The sequence below is a fragment of the Pelodiscus sinensis genome, chromosome 5, assembly GCF_052426305.1.
Source record: "Pelodiscus sinensis isolate ZL-2025 chromosome 5, ASM5242630v1, whole genome shotgun sequence".
In the NCBI taxonomy this organism is placed as follows: domain Eukaryota; kingdom Metazoa; phylum Chordata; order Testudines; family Trionychidae; genus Pelodiscus; species Pelodiscus sinensis.
Genome location: NC_143056.1, coordinates 28,755,301 through 28,769,862, shown reverse-complemented (window position 1 = coordinate 28,769,862; position 14,562 = coordinate 28,755,301). Strand labels below are relative to the sequence as shown.

The window sequence follows — 14,562 nt, the reverse complement described above, 5'->3', positions numbered from 1 at the left end:
TGATGGAAACAATACAAATGCAGCAGCTCATCACCTTAATGGGAGAGGTCACTGTGAGTATAGCCCTCTGTGCTCATATCCCTGGCAAGTCTGCTTCCTTTGTCAGTTCAATCTTCCGAACCACCGGAGGGATCAGGATGCAGCTACGTCAGCAAGTCCATCCATGAGCCAGGACTGCAGCAATCTCTTTGTTACAACACCATTTTACAGAACCCAGGAAGAAACATGCAAGCGAAGCCTTCTCAGTCAAGGGTGTTGAATCTAGCTAGGTGCAGATAGCTAAACCAGGTTGCAAAAAATGTAAATTTGCTCCTAGGTGTTCCTGTAACTCTGGCTCTAGGAACTATAACTCCCAAAATGCACCATGAGAAGTGAGGGTAGAAAAAGGAAAGAGGAGAGGAAGAGAAATAAGAATGCAAGTTATGTGATAAAGCAAGGGGAATAAAACTTACCTTTGCTCTTATCTAGCTTTCTAAGAACTCCTGAGAGGGTTCAGATATAAAAGAGGTTTAACTGTAGAACAGGTTCCAAAAAAAATCAGACAGACCTAGATTCTGACCATCTTTAGGGCACGCTGCCAGCTTTCCTACCATAACAAGATGAAGGACTAATTGCAATTTTAGGAGCTATCTCTGTTTCTGTGTAGTGTGAAAGAAGAAGCAAGCAAACAGATGGGGTAGCAGAAAAAAACCAATGAGACAGCAAGAAAAGCATTGGTAACATGGTTCTGAGCCAAGAGAAAAATTTTTGGGCAGAGTGTTAGGTGGAAAGAGGTTTAGAATTGTGAGCAAAGAAACTGCCTCCAGTTGTTTGCTTCTTACTGTGTTTGGAAAAACAGGACTCTTTGTACAGTCTTTGTAAATAAAAAGGATTGCATAAAAAGATACCTAACCTAACTATCATCAATAAGTTCTAAAGAAAGCAACCATAAGACCCTAACTATTGGTTAGCAACTCAGGCCACAAGGGGGACAATATATACATACATGATAAAGAGCACAGGCCAATAGGAAATCCACTAGAGCCATCCCTATGGAGATCTTAATTAACACATAGATACAACATTGGTTGATATGACAGGTTGCATCATATGTCCTAATTGCTTAATTCCTGTCTGTAGAAATTAGGTAGTACAACTACAAACTTTTAAATTTTCATGTTTATTACGTTTCATTTCTCTAGCATAGTAAGTGGCCTGTATATTTCAAGGTCAAACATAAAGAATGAAAATAATAACAGAATACCCATTAACAGAATGACTCAGTAATTTACCTCTACTGCCACTAGAGGTCAGAAAAATATAACATGAGCATGAATACAGAAGAAACTGTATTGATAGATCTTGTGAAACTAGAGTAAAATTTTATGAAGGTAAAATTTAGATCAGAAAAAACCATAAATGAGCATCTGTAGTATAAGTGATCTTGGAAGCTTTTCTATCCTTACATTAAAAACAAATCCTATACAAGTGTGACTATATTAATATACAAAGCAAGTGTTGAGCTGAATGCAGATATTCTGTGAAGGTATAATGTGGGAACAGACAGGGGCCACTTCAAGATACTACAGCCCAAATTGTAGCTATGTAAAATGTGGTGCACATTAGGGTGCATCTACATTGCAGGGCTTAACTCGAAATAAGCTATGCAAATTGAGCTACATCAATTGCGTAGCGTGTTTCAAAATAGCTCATTTTGAAATAGGGAATGTCTACATAGCAGTTATTTTGAAATTAAAGCACTCTTTCTCTGACTCCCCTTATTCCTCATACAATGAAGATTACAGGAGTTGGAGTAAGAAGCCCTCCAGCTTGACAGTAATTTGACACTATTTTGAAATAACTGCCTGCTGTGTAGACGCAGACTACGTTAGTTCAGAATAGCACTAGTTATTTTGAAATAGTGTTGCAGTGTAGACATATCCATATAGATAGGCTGTCAGTGATGGATCCTGTAAACATTAACTACTGGAGTGATGTTTACTACCATGAGTGGTTCCATTGGGTTAGAATCATCCTATCCTGGTAAAAACACTGACAGAAGGACACCAGGAAAACACAAGCCATTTCTCCTATTTGAGGGCTTCCAAAACCTGGATCAGGCTCTGGCACAGAGTTAAATGAAACTGAAATTTGATTCAGTGTCACCCACAGGCTACTTAAAGGATGAATATTTGGGGCATTGTTCTACTCTGGCCATGCCTCCTCCCTTTCCCTTTTCTGTCTCAATTCTTATATGCCTCTGTTCTGCCCTAGAATGGTCAGTATGCTGTAGGCTTGTGTAGAAACATACAGCGGTGCCAATGCAATTCACCAGGAAGATCTTACGCTTTCTCTTGTGCTTGCTCCTTACCACTCCCTCCACTTCCCGGTGGCACAAAGGGGGTACAGGGCATTTATCAGATTCATTGACAGCACTGGGGCCACTCAGGGTAGTAAGCATTACATTTGTTAGATGACTGCTAGACTGAGCCTCTGGCTGGGGAGAAAACAGATGTAAGTGGTAAAGGAATGTAATTTGGACAGATCTGGCAGTCAGTGAGCATGCAAAACAAATGTAATTTACACGGTGAGGATGTGGACAGGAGGGTGCAGCAGGCCTAGGTTAGTACTCAGCACCTGTTCTGATCCTCACTTGCCAGAAAACAGATGGTTGCTTTCAGTGTTGCAAAGAACATTCTCCTTTCACCTTTGCTGACGGTTCAACCTGAGTTCCATTTCTTCTCTTTTTTTAAAATGTAAACCCAAACCAATCTGTAGTGATGGTGATTTAAAATCAATTAAAGATCTGTTAGGAAGCTAAATATATGACACTATGAGGGAAAATGTGGCCTCTAATGTCATCACTTCACTGATTAGGTCAAAACGTGTCTTTATTTAACAGTCGTGGTAAATTACTCGTAGTTAATGCATACAGCAATTTGGACTCTAGTTTTCCACAGGGTTCATGATTTTGCTCATAAAGAGTATGTCCTCACTTTCAGTTACTAACATCATGAAGAACGGGTTGTTGAAAATAACGGTAGCGGGCACAGACATTGGCACTATTTCCAGAGAAGAGGCTGCTGAAGCTTCAGTGCCATTCTCATCCACATTCACCATGGCCTGATGGATAGCCTATGGGAAAATCAACAAAGATTAGCATTCTGGGTGTGGACTATAAGCAGGTATCTGAATATGAGTTTGATTGTTTTAAAGTAAAAGTATTGAGAGAAATAACTGCTAAGTAATGGGCAACAGGTGTGAGTGACCACCACAACGCAAAAAGGCAACTGCAAATTCAGCAAGAAAAAAAAATCAAAATTGTCTCATCCTTAAAAGAGGACATTTTCAGAGTCACTATTCTATACTACTATCATGGCCCTGATTCTTCTCTTGCTTACACCAGTATAAATCAGACTTCACTCAAGTCTGTGGGGTTACACCAGAGAAAAACTAGTGTGAGAGCAAAATTACACCTAGCATTGCCAGACGATTTAACAAAAAATACCGAACTCCCCCCCCCCCCCAAAAGAAAACACCGGGGAAAAAATTATGTTGGGGGGGAGGGAAGAGGGAGATCAAAGTTCTTGAGCAAAATAAATAAATAAATAAAAATAAAAAAGGACCCCGAGAGTTATTAAGCAAAAAAAAATAATTTTTTTTAAATTAAAAAAACCAGCATGGCCCTTTTAAGAAATGCTTTTGAGGCTTTTTGTCCCTAACAGGCTGCTGGCAGCCATCTGCCATCTTGTCTTCCTGCTCCCGGCCAGACAGCTCCCCTGCAGAACTAGGTAAGAACCCAGGATTTTTGCCACCTTGCCAGGAAAAAATCAGAAAATACCGGACATTTTAAGTGTCTGGTATTTTCTGAATTTTTTTACTGGTGAAAATACCGGACTGTCAGGGTCAATACCGGATACCTGGCAAACCTAATTACACCTACTTGTCTTTGGCAAATTTAGAGTAGTATAATAGATCACAGGGGAGAACAATCAAGACAGAAAAATAGACCAAAGGGGTTAGAGATTACTTTTTTTTAATATGTCTTATTTGTTAACAGCTTCAGAAGTTGGATAGGTAAAACAGGTGTGGGGCAGAAAAAGGCACAAGCTTGTCCTTACTGCACTGAGACACACTTACTGGTCTGGATTCATCAGATTCCATCTATTCATTTGTGAGATTTAAGGGTTTCTGTATTGTTTTTTAATGGGAGTTTGTGTTAACTAATGAAATTATCCTGCAGGCCAGGTATAATGTTAAAGCTCTCAGAGTGACAGCCCATATGGACTGAACTAGGGTTGAACTGTAAGGCTATGTCTACACTGCAGGCTTTTTGCACAAAAACTGTTTTGCTCAAGAGTTCTTGTGCAAAAGGTCTTGCGCAAGAGCATGTCCACACTGCTATGTGCTTTTGCACAAGAGTGTCCATGGCAGTGTGGACGCTCTCTTGTGCAAGAAAGCTCTGATGGCCATTTTAGCCATAGGGGTTTCTTGTGCAAGAAACCCACTGCTCATACATACTGCCTTCTTGTGCAAGAGCTCTTGCACAAGAGGGCTTATTCCTAGTGGAAAGAGGAATAACTCTTACACAAGAAACCCTCTATTCTGATGCTTTATTGCAAATTTACTTGCGCAAGAACACGCGTGCAGTGTAGATGGCTGTTCTTGCACAAAAAGCCTGCAGTGTAGATGTAGCTTAATGGTTTGCATTGAACTGGCACTAAAGCCAATGGGAGCTAATTGTGCTTAGCACTCAAATGGGGAGAAAATTTTGGTCCAAACTTTTTTCAGTGAAAAATGCAAATTTGGTGACATAGAAATGCTTTGCAAATTCAAGTCAATTTTGAAGAATTGTGCCTGTTTAAAAAAAAATGTAAAGACCATTAAAAAATCAAACTGTTCTAATTTTTAATTGAAAAAAATCACTTTTTTCAAAGTTTCCTTTAAAATAAAATAAAATAAAATGCTGCAAAGGTAAAAAAAGGTTGGACATTTCAGTCAAACTAGAAAAATTACTTCTGATTTCTTGTTCTGTCTTGTTTTCAGTTTGACTTGAAATGATGTTTCCCCTCTGATTTTTTGGAATTGCCAGTGAACTAAAGCATGTGGTTTTTGCCCAGCTTTTCATAGCACCTTACAAAACTGCTTTTAATAAGTGGAGGGGTAAATGGAGCTATGCACAGTCAACATCAGCAACAGATGCCATGCAAAACAACACTTTCTACCACCCCCTTTTATACCAAAAGGAAGATGGTAGCATGAGTCTTCACCGGGAAGTAGAGGAGAGAGAGAGAGATCTGCTCAAGTTTATTGTCAGTATTGAAGCCCCATACACTGTAAAAATCTGCTGGGCCATAACGCTGTATATGCTGTAAGTTGCGGTACAGCTGTACGGGCAACCTCTCTAGTATGGACTGAGTATTCCATTCTTCAATCCCTGCTTTTCATACAGAGCAAAGCCCTTTTATATGGGTTTCTCCTAGGAAACATTTGTATAGAAATGGTTTTAAATATCAGAAAGAAGCCTCACTAACCTGTGAAATCTTGTGCTTGGGCTGCCCAGTAATTCCAGATAAGTCAGCTTCATTAGTGAATACATTTTTTATTCCCATTCTATAAAGAATTTGTTTTAGGTCCATTTTTACATCAATAGAGAACCTTGGAAGATATAAATTGACTGACCTGTCAAGAGAGAAAGGCAAGAAAATGATAAAAAGTTTCAATCAGATGTCACAGTACAGTGCAGGCTCTTTCCTAACAATATAATGTGTTGTCGTAACATAGCCGTAGGGTCTTGCTGGCCACTGCTTCCCACAGCTCCCATTGGCCGGGAATGGCAAACTGTAGCCAATGGGAGCTGCAAGCAGCCCTGTGTGTGGACACAAAGTAAACAACGTTTCTGGAGGCCTGCCAGAGGCTTGCCGTGATGAGCCACATGTGGCCAGTGGGCTGTACCCTGCTCACCAGTTTTAGCTTCTACTAAAATGGCACTAGCCATTTGATAGCATGTGACAACATGTCTTAAGTTAGATGCTAGGATTGTTCCTGCCTAATAGTGCTAGTTGGGGTACTATAGACTCTTTCCTGATTGCTGTTCTCTTCTCCTTTCACTTTTTTTTTTTTTTTTTTTTTTTTTGGTAGGAGATGTTGACTGCTGCTGTATTAATGACACAGCTGTCACTGGATCATTTCTATCCTCCCACTTTAGAATAAGTCATTCCATCTGTCCCCATCTACTGCTAATGTGAGGGGAAGAAGAATGCAGCATATTACCAACGTGTTAAATAGGGCTCTTGCTGTATCTAAGTTTAACACACTGTGCTTCTACACCTTCTATCAAACAATCTCTACTAGGGCAACCAGATAGCAAGGCTAAAAAATTAGGATGGTGGGCAAGAAAGGTAATAGTTACTTGTATAAGACAAAGTGTCTACGGGTATGTCTACATTGCATTCCTCTTCTGAGAGAGGATTGCAAATGCAGACAAGCGAAATTGCAAATTAAGTGCAGATTTGAATTTCCTGTGTTCATTTGCATAATCGCGGACCGCCACTTTTCCGAAATAGCATCTTTTGAGAAAACAAACGCGGTCCCCACGGGGTTATTTCAAGAGAAAATGAGGAATAAGGGTTATTTAGAAGGGATTTTTTTTCTCGAAATAACCCCTCGGGCTATTTTGGAAAAGCGGCAGTCTACGATTATGCAAATGAAGCACGGGAAATTCAAATCTGCACTTCATTTGCAATTTCACTTGTCTGCATTTGCATTCCTCTTTTGAAGGAGGAATGCAATGCAGACATACTCTAACATCAGGATGTCTAGCCACCCTGATCTTGACAGTAATGAGCAACACTTTGCAAAATACTCCTGTGAGTTCTAGGAGTTCCATGGGTTGCAAAGATAATGTGAGATTAATGTAACCAATGAAATGTAACCTCGCAGCCCCATGAAAAAAGGTTTTAACATGCACAAACTCTTCCTCCTTCCATCTCACTGATATAACTCTGAAGACAAATAATTAAACTTAAAATATTAGCATTAATTTTTTCATTGTTAATCTTAGCCTGTGGGGTGGGAAAAAACACAAGAGAGTTGATTCAGGGGTTTGGAAAGGAAATCTGACACACGGAGGGACATGCAGAAGGGAAACATGAGATAAAGGCAGAAGACACTTCAGAGAAAGGGATATAGGAAAGCAAAAGAAACAAACTGCAGCAATGGCAGTGGTCCTAAAAAGAAGCTGAAATTTCCTAAAATTTCAGATGGAGTGACACAGAATGTAACAAAGGGATACTGAACAGATGACATGTCTTGGGCTTGATCTCCACTACAGACTTGTCAGTACAGGTGTGTCTACACAGCAGTGTTATTTCCAAATAACTGACGTTATTCCGAAATAACATAGACCGTGTCTACACTACAAGCAGTTATTTCAATACAATGTCAAAATAATGTTGAGCTGGGGGACTGCTTACTCCGACTCCTGTAACCCTTATTTTACAAGGATGAAGGGAAGTCAAAGGAAGAGTGCTCGTCTCTGGACTTCCTATTGTGTAGACAGCACCAAAAGCCGAAATAAGCTATTTCGACTCAAGCTACACAACTGACATAGTTTATTTTGGCTTTAGCCCTGCTGTGTAGACGTGCCCCACAAGTACATCACTCAGGGGCACAGTTATACCAACCCAACTCCTGATGTAGACAGTGCTATCAATGAGAGGGCCTCTCCTGTTAACATAGTTCCTGCCTCTCAGGGTGCTGATTACCTATGCTGCCAGGTATAGAAGGTGCCTTCACTAACCTACAGCACTACAACTGCTTTGGTGCAGCACTATGTGTGTAGACAAACCCTTGGAAATAACTAAAAATTACGTAAGGCCTTATTTTAGCCTTGATTTTTGTGCATTAATCTCACTGGGACTGAGGTTAGCACATTACTACTAATTCTATACCATAACCCAGAGATGCTAGTTAAAAATATAATTATCCCTCTCCAAGAATTTGTCCAACACTCTTGATCTAAAGCAGGGGTAGGCAATAATTGTTTCTGGCCAATAGGAGCTGAGAGATTGGCTGGGGTCAGTTTCTATTGGCCGGTTGTTTCCAACCAATAGAAACTGAGGATTGGGCTAGGGGCAGGGAGATCACACAAAGCTTCCCCTCCCTCCAGAGCAAAGAGGCACACAAAGCATCCCTGCACTTAAAGCAGAGGCTGTTGTGCGCCTGAGGGTCCTGGCAGTTTGTCCGTGGGCCAGATCCAGTCTGTGAGAGGTATCTTACCCACCCCGATCTAAAGCGATAGCGTAGAGAGCTGAAAGATTTTACCTTTCTGACATTAATGTTCTCCATTTAGACAGACTTTCACATGACAAGCCATTCTCCAGCGTTGTCATTTGTCCTTGATCAGGCAGAATAAAATATGCTTTCGCATTTTCTTTGTAATCCATTTGCACCACAGTACTAGCCAGCTGCTCATCATAGGCTAGTTTGCACATGCCCATCCGGAACATCATAGGGACTTTAACAATTGTGTTTCCATCCACATAGAAGTTGGCCTCTTTAGTGTACTTTGGATTAAAAGTTTTATTCCATGTGGCTTAGAATTCAAAGAAAGAGAGGGTGGGGGAGAGAGGGAGAGAGAGAGAGTTACTGGATGTTCTGGAAGCAAGAAGCCATCCTTAGTTTATATTAACTGCAGTAGCTACATTTGCCTTTATAGCTACACCAATTCACACCAATGGAGGATCTGTTCCTAAATGCATATATTAGAATAATTCAATTGCAGTATACACACGAGGGGTTGGTATTGGGTTGGAAGTGGTTTAAGCAAAGCCAGAAACCATACTTTAGTGAAAGGATGGTGCTTTCACCTTAGATAGCCTTTGTATATCCCAAATACCTATCCTCATGCTAGAAAGAACTGCCAGACTATTCTATTTCTTAGAGATGGGGGCAGGCATGATCTCCTTATGGCTTTTCCTACCCAAATTAGGATTGGGGGAATGTTTTAAATGTTGGTCTGTGACCCAGTCTATGTGGTGGTAGAAGATGTTTACTCTAGCTTTCAGATTACTTGGTAAATAAGTAAGTGTTTCCAGAGAAGTGTCTTCTTCTCAGTGAGAACTTCCAAGCCAAAATCCAACTATTGACCCTCATTCATTGCAGCCATAGAGCAGTAATATACAAGAAAGACTGCAAAACATTGCAAGGATAATTCTTACAACAGGGAAATAAATTGTTCCCTGTCCTCCCAACCCTGTGTACTAAAAAAAATGATTAAATCAGTTTTGTTTAAACTTTCCCAACTGTTGCATTTTTCAGAAAAGATCGAATGAGTGAAATCAGAGCATTAGAATGCATTGAACTGTGCTTCCACAGTAATGCCATATGTTCCCTTTACATAATGCTTATTATCTGTAGCTTCCTTTTCTTTGTATAACACATACATATAAATGTCAAAAAATTTATGTTAGTATTTAGAGGTGAGACACCTTGGTATCTAGTCCCACACTGCCGTTAATGATATTAAAATAGTGTGTATTATAGTGCCTACATATATGGTGATGGGAGGAGTCTTAAAATACCTTACTGACATTAGCTCAAAATACATCTTGTTTAAGTTGTGATTAAGTGACTAATTTAAACAAACTAGAGATAATCCCAAAAATTGGCATCACTGTCCTGCAGGAAATTCTGATACATTTTCTTTCCAAATCAAAACAATGCCAGAATATCAAAAATAGCTGAATGGAAAGTTCTGAAACATTTTGGATGCAGTTTGCTTCCATGTAAAATGTTATGAAGAACAGAAGTTCCTGTAAATAGGGTTGTTGAAATCTTTCTGTGGAAAATTGGAGTTTTGACTAGAACAGCTTTTGTGAAAAATACCTTTCTGGGGAAATTTTTGGGGAAAACTGAATCCCTGACCACCAAGATATTTTGGTATTTGATATTTCAATGAAATTTGTAAAAGTTATTGAAATTTTCTACAGAAACCAATCCCTACTTTCTGACCAGCTCTAACACGTTTTACTTTTTAATCAAGATACTTAACAGCAAGATTACCCTGCTGGGTAAAACTAAACCCTGGACAGAGAACAAAGTTCTCTAGAATTCTAATATCTGCTCTGACTCAGAGTCTCTCTGAGGCCTTGTGCAAATCATTTAATTTCTAGCCTTTGTTTCCTCAACTATAAAACTGGCACAATATCACTTACATAGCACTAAAAGGAGTCATTATTATTAATTAATGCTTGTATGGGGCTTTCAATATATAAAGTTCAAAGTATTATTCTTTTAAACAGGACAACATTGCTACACTGTTGCAGTAAGTTTCTCCATAAACAGTGAAGCCACAAACATGTTGTAATTCCAGAGTAAGTCTGCCTGTTAGAAGTCTCCAATTTTTGTAATGTCATGTCAGAGCCTCTGAGCTTTTCATTAACAAGACGGAAGTTTTGCCTTGCCCTGTTTTAAGAAAATTCCATAATAAGTAACAGGTTTTTTATAAGTCATAGGCCCAAACCCTGATATGTCCAGCACCTATTGCTTGCTGCTCAGTTGGACAAAATTCTTACTGATTTCACAGAAATTTTGGTTAAAAATTGATACAGGATTTCAGAATTTGGCAGATAGTCTGCTTATTGGTGACATTCATGAATACTTCCCTCCTCCTCCATCCAAACCCAGATATGCCTGTGCTTCCCTTCCTCTTAGCAAATCACTTTTCAAAGAGGTCTTACTTCTGCAATTCTTTACAATGCTCTAGGGACAAAAGGAAATCTACAGCTTGCTCTTTCTAGTGGCTTGAACAATAATTCCTCTCTGAACTACGGAGGCAAATAAAATGAGAGTGTTTGGGGGTAGGGGTGAACATACCCTCTATTTAAGTCACAAGGCACACAAAAAGAGTAGCAATCAGTGTCAGTACAGTGTGAGAAAGAATGCCACCAGGCCTCCATTCTCACACAGCTCAATTTAAGCTACAATCACTATGGAAAGGGGAGAAGAATCATTAGGACTCGTGCAACGAGGTTTAACAGTTATTCTGAGAGAAGAGTTTTCTCTCGGAATAACGCATCTACATGGGGCAATTTATTTCGTAATACCCCAAATCCAAAATGGCGGCCAGCCACGACTATTCTAATTAAGCACGGGATATTTAAATATTCCGCACTTCATTAGCAATTTCGGTATGCTCCATTTGCATCCCTAGTCCGAACTAGGCCGCAAGTGTAGACATACCCTTAGAGAGGGACAGATAGAAACTAACCCTCCTTGATTGAGCAGGGAAGAGGGACCTGGTTTTGGAAGGACAAAAACACAGACCACAAGGGTCATGTAATCTTACCTCTTGCCAAGATGCAGGCTTTATTGTGTCTAAACCAGGGGTTCTCAAATTTCATTGCACCATGAACCCTGGCTGACAACAGGACCAGGAGGGTGCAGAAGTGCCAAAGCACAAACCCAAGCCCCACTGCTCCAGGCACGGAGGCCAAAGCCAAAGGGCTTCTACCCCAGACAGCTGACCTATAACATGATCTTTACCACCTCAGACTGAAGCCTTTGGAGCTAGGAGTTGAGCTGCAACTTTGGCCCTGTGCCCCAGCAAGTGTAAGACAGACCTGGCAACCTCATTAAAAAGGGGTAAAAACCCACTTTGGGGTCCCAACCAACAGTTTGAGAACCACTGGTGTAAATCATCCTAGCCACCTTGCTAGCCGGCCTCCTTCTGAAAATCTCCAGTGAAGAAGCTTCTACAACTTCCCTAGATAGCCTGTTCCATGATCCTACTGTTCTTACAATTAGGAAGTTTCTTCTGAGATTTAATCTAAATTTGCTATACTGTACTTTGAACTCATTGACTTTTTTCTGCCCTCTGTGGCAAGAGACAACAGCTTTTCTCTATGTGTTTTATGGCATCCTTTCAAGTGACTCCATTGAATTGGATTCAAACTACAGGTTGAACCTTTCTAGTTCAGTACCTTCAGGATCTGACCGGTGCCAAACCAGAGAAGTTGCCAAACCATGGGAGGTCAGTATTTTGTAGCAGCATTACCAACACTTCCATTGCTTACTGGGCTCTTAGAAAACATTTAGGGATAAATTAGAGCTAAGTAACAGCACAGAACACTGAGAGCCAGGACTGGTGACTGTAAACAAATGTTATGGGACTGCGGGATTAATGGACCATGATAAATGGACTTCTGCCTAACTAAAATTATGCAGGACTAAGGATGTTGCCAGACCTGAGAGTGCAGGACTAGAGAGATTCAACCTGTAGTTTTATCACTCTGCAGCTAATCCTTCAAAGATTTACACAAATGGATAGATGTGTTTGAAAAACACGGGGGAAAATGAGTTTTTGGAGAAGGAGTGGGTCAAAATTTGAAAAACTTTGACCAGGTAGTTATAAACCAAGGGAATATATTTCCAAAAACATCACTGAAATATTTGATTTTAAAAAAATAAGTTCAAATAAAGAACCCAAAAAGACCTCTTGCGTGAGCGAAGAGACTCATACATGAAAACACTGGACTGACTGGGGGTTCTACTTCAGTTTCAGAATATGATAAAATGTGTAATCAGTGACTGCAGAGTTGTAAAGAGGTGGGCTTTGAGGAGGAGAAGTTCTGTTACATGTCTGCCTCTGTTATATGCCTGCATATTGTGCTGTTTGCTCTTGCTGGAACAGACCAGAGAATTTTCCACTCAATATGCTGTTTCAAGATCATACAACATTTTGCAAACTGCACTCTAAACTTGCTTAGCAGAAATTTGCATAGTATTTTTGTAGGATGTCAATTCAGGAAAGCAATTAAGCAATGAGTCCTATTGACTTCAGAGGGTCCTATGTTTATGATTTAGGGCGCATCTATACTGCACGCTTATTTCGAAATAAGATATTCCAGAATAGTTATTCCAAAATAGCTTTTCTCGAAATAGCACGTCTATACTTCAGGGAAGCCTCAAAATTAGTTTGAGGAAGGCTTCCCTAATGTAGACATGCTATCTCAACTTAGAGCCCCAGGAGGCACTAGGGAGGAATAATTTAGCATGGGCCTAGTGGGAGGCTATTGTAGAAGCAGTGAAGCGTCTACACACACCTTATTTCGAAATAGCTATTTCAGAATAAGTGTTATTCCTCGTAGAATTCGGTTTACCGATTTCGGAATAAGCCATCCGTTATTTTGAAATATCAGAATAGCTGTGTAGACACTCGCATTGTTATTTCAAAATAACCCTAGTTATCTCAAAATAATGGTGCAGTGTAGATGCACTCTAAGGCTGTGTCTACATTGGCACCCCTTTCCGGAAAAGGGATGCTAATGAGACCAGTCGGAATTGCAAATGCCGCAGAGGATTTAAATATCCCCCACGGCATTTGCATGAACATGGCTGCCGCTTTTTTCCGGCTCGGGGTTTTGCCGTAGAAAAGCGTCAGTATAGACGGGATCTTGCGGAAAATAAGCCCTTTTCACCAACATTTTGTCCAAAAAAATCTGTCAACATTTTCAGTCAGAAAATTATTTTCAGTGTAAATGTACTGACCAGCTCTTTTCATAATTAACCATGTGAGTAAAAGGCCAATTGTGAAGCAGGTTGAGGTTCTCCCTCCCAAAAGAGTATTGAAAAAGGAGTGGTGAAGGCTAGAGAAGTGACATAAAGAAAGCCAAATGACCTGAGAAGGGATGACCAAGGATTTTGTCTTACCCTTAAAGTAAATGTAATTAATAAGAAGGATTTCAGTATCTGGATTCAGATTACTGAGCAGGTTGATAAATTTCCCACGTGTTTTATTGGCTATGTATTTATTGATCTTCTGCTGAGCTTGTCTGGCATTCCTGAAATCTTCTGGGAAAGCTTCTCCTCTGTAAGAATTTTTTAGCTCCTTTAAAAATTGCTGTTGCAGTTTCAGCTGGTCTTGCATAAACAGGACATTCCCCATATCCAGCTGGAAGTTAGCACTCTGGCGGTTTAGCATTTGCATGAGATGACGGAAACCTTCATGAAGCTCACTTTCCTCAATCTCATTTGCTTTAAAGCGAAGCACTCTAAGAATCTGTTGCAGTGTCTCTAATTTTGCACCCGGTGTCAGCATTGCAAAGGCAGTGGAGATGCTCATAGGAGAGAAGAACACATTCCTGTTGATTCTCTGAGAAGAAACCTCCTTATAAAAGTCAAATGCAAACTGACAAATGCTTCTTCCTACTTTCTGACCCAACATATTTTCATTTGCTGGACCTACTTGGTTTCGGTTTCCATAGTTGTAATTTTCAGGACTGTCATTGGTAGAGTTCTGTTGGCAAAGTGTATGCGCATGAATCCCAGCAATCACAAAACACAGGAAGACTGACTTCATTTTTCTAAGGTTCTGTAAGAAAAAACATATTTGGTCTATAAATCTTGTCGTTTTAAACACATGCTCAACAATAAGAAAGAATTGTTTAAGAGCCTGAACATAATATAGAGGAGATATGATAGCAGTAACTACAGACTACTTGACTTCAATATAGTGAGGAAAGGAGTAAGAGGTTCTAGCAATATTATATTTCAAGGAAAACAAATTTGGGGATATTATTG

The 14,562-nt window shown here is 39.9% G+C and overlaps 1 protein-coding gene across 3 annotated transcripts in view; it reads right to left on the bottom strand.

The window, feature by feature from the left end:
* Window positions 1-1,140: 1,140 nt before the first annotated feature.
* Window positions 1,141-14,562, bottom strand: part of LOC102443854 (alpha-1-antiproteinase-like) — a 157,402-nt gene continuing 143,980 nt past the window's right edge. For all 3 annotated transcript variants that reach the window (XM_075926653.2, XM_006133721.5, XM_075926652.2), the window contains exons 2-5: window positions 13,693-14,353; window positions 8,305-8,575; window positions 5,514-5,661; window positions 1,141-3,114 (exon numbers count right to left, since the gene is read on the bottom strand). In XM_075926653.2, the coding sequence (XP_075782768.2) occupies window positions 2,926-3,114; window positions 5,514-5,661; window positions 8,305-8,575; window positions 13,693-14,341 (1,257 nt within the window). In that variant the 5' untranslated portion in view covers window positions 14,342-14,353 and the 3' untranslated portion in view covers window positions 1,141-2,925. The remainder of the gene's footprint in view (window positions 3,115-5,513; window positions 5,662-8,304; window positions 8,576-13,692; window positions 14,354-14,562) is intronic.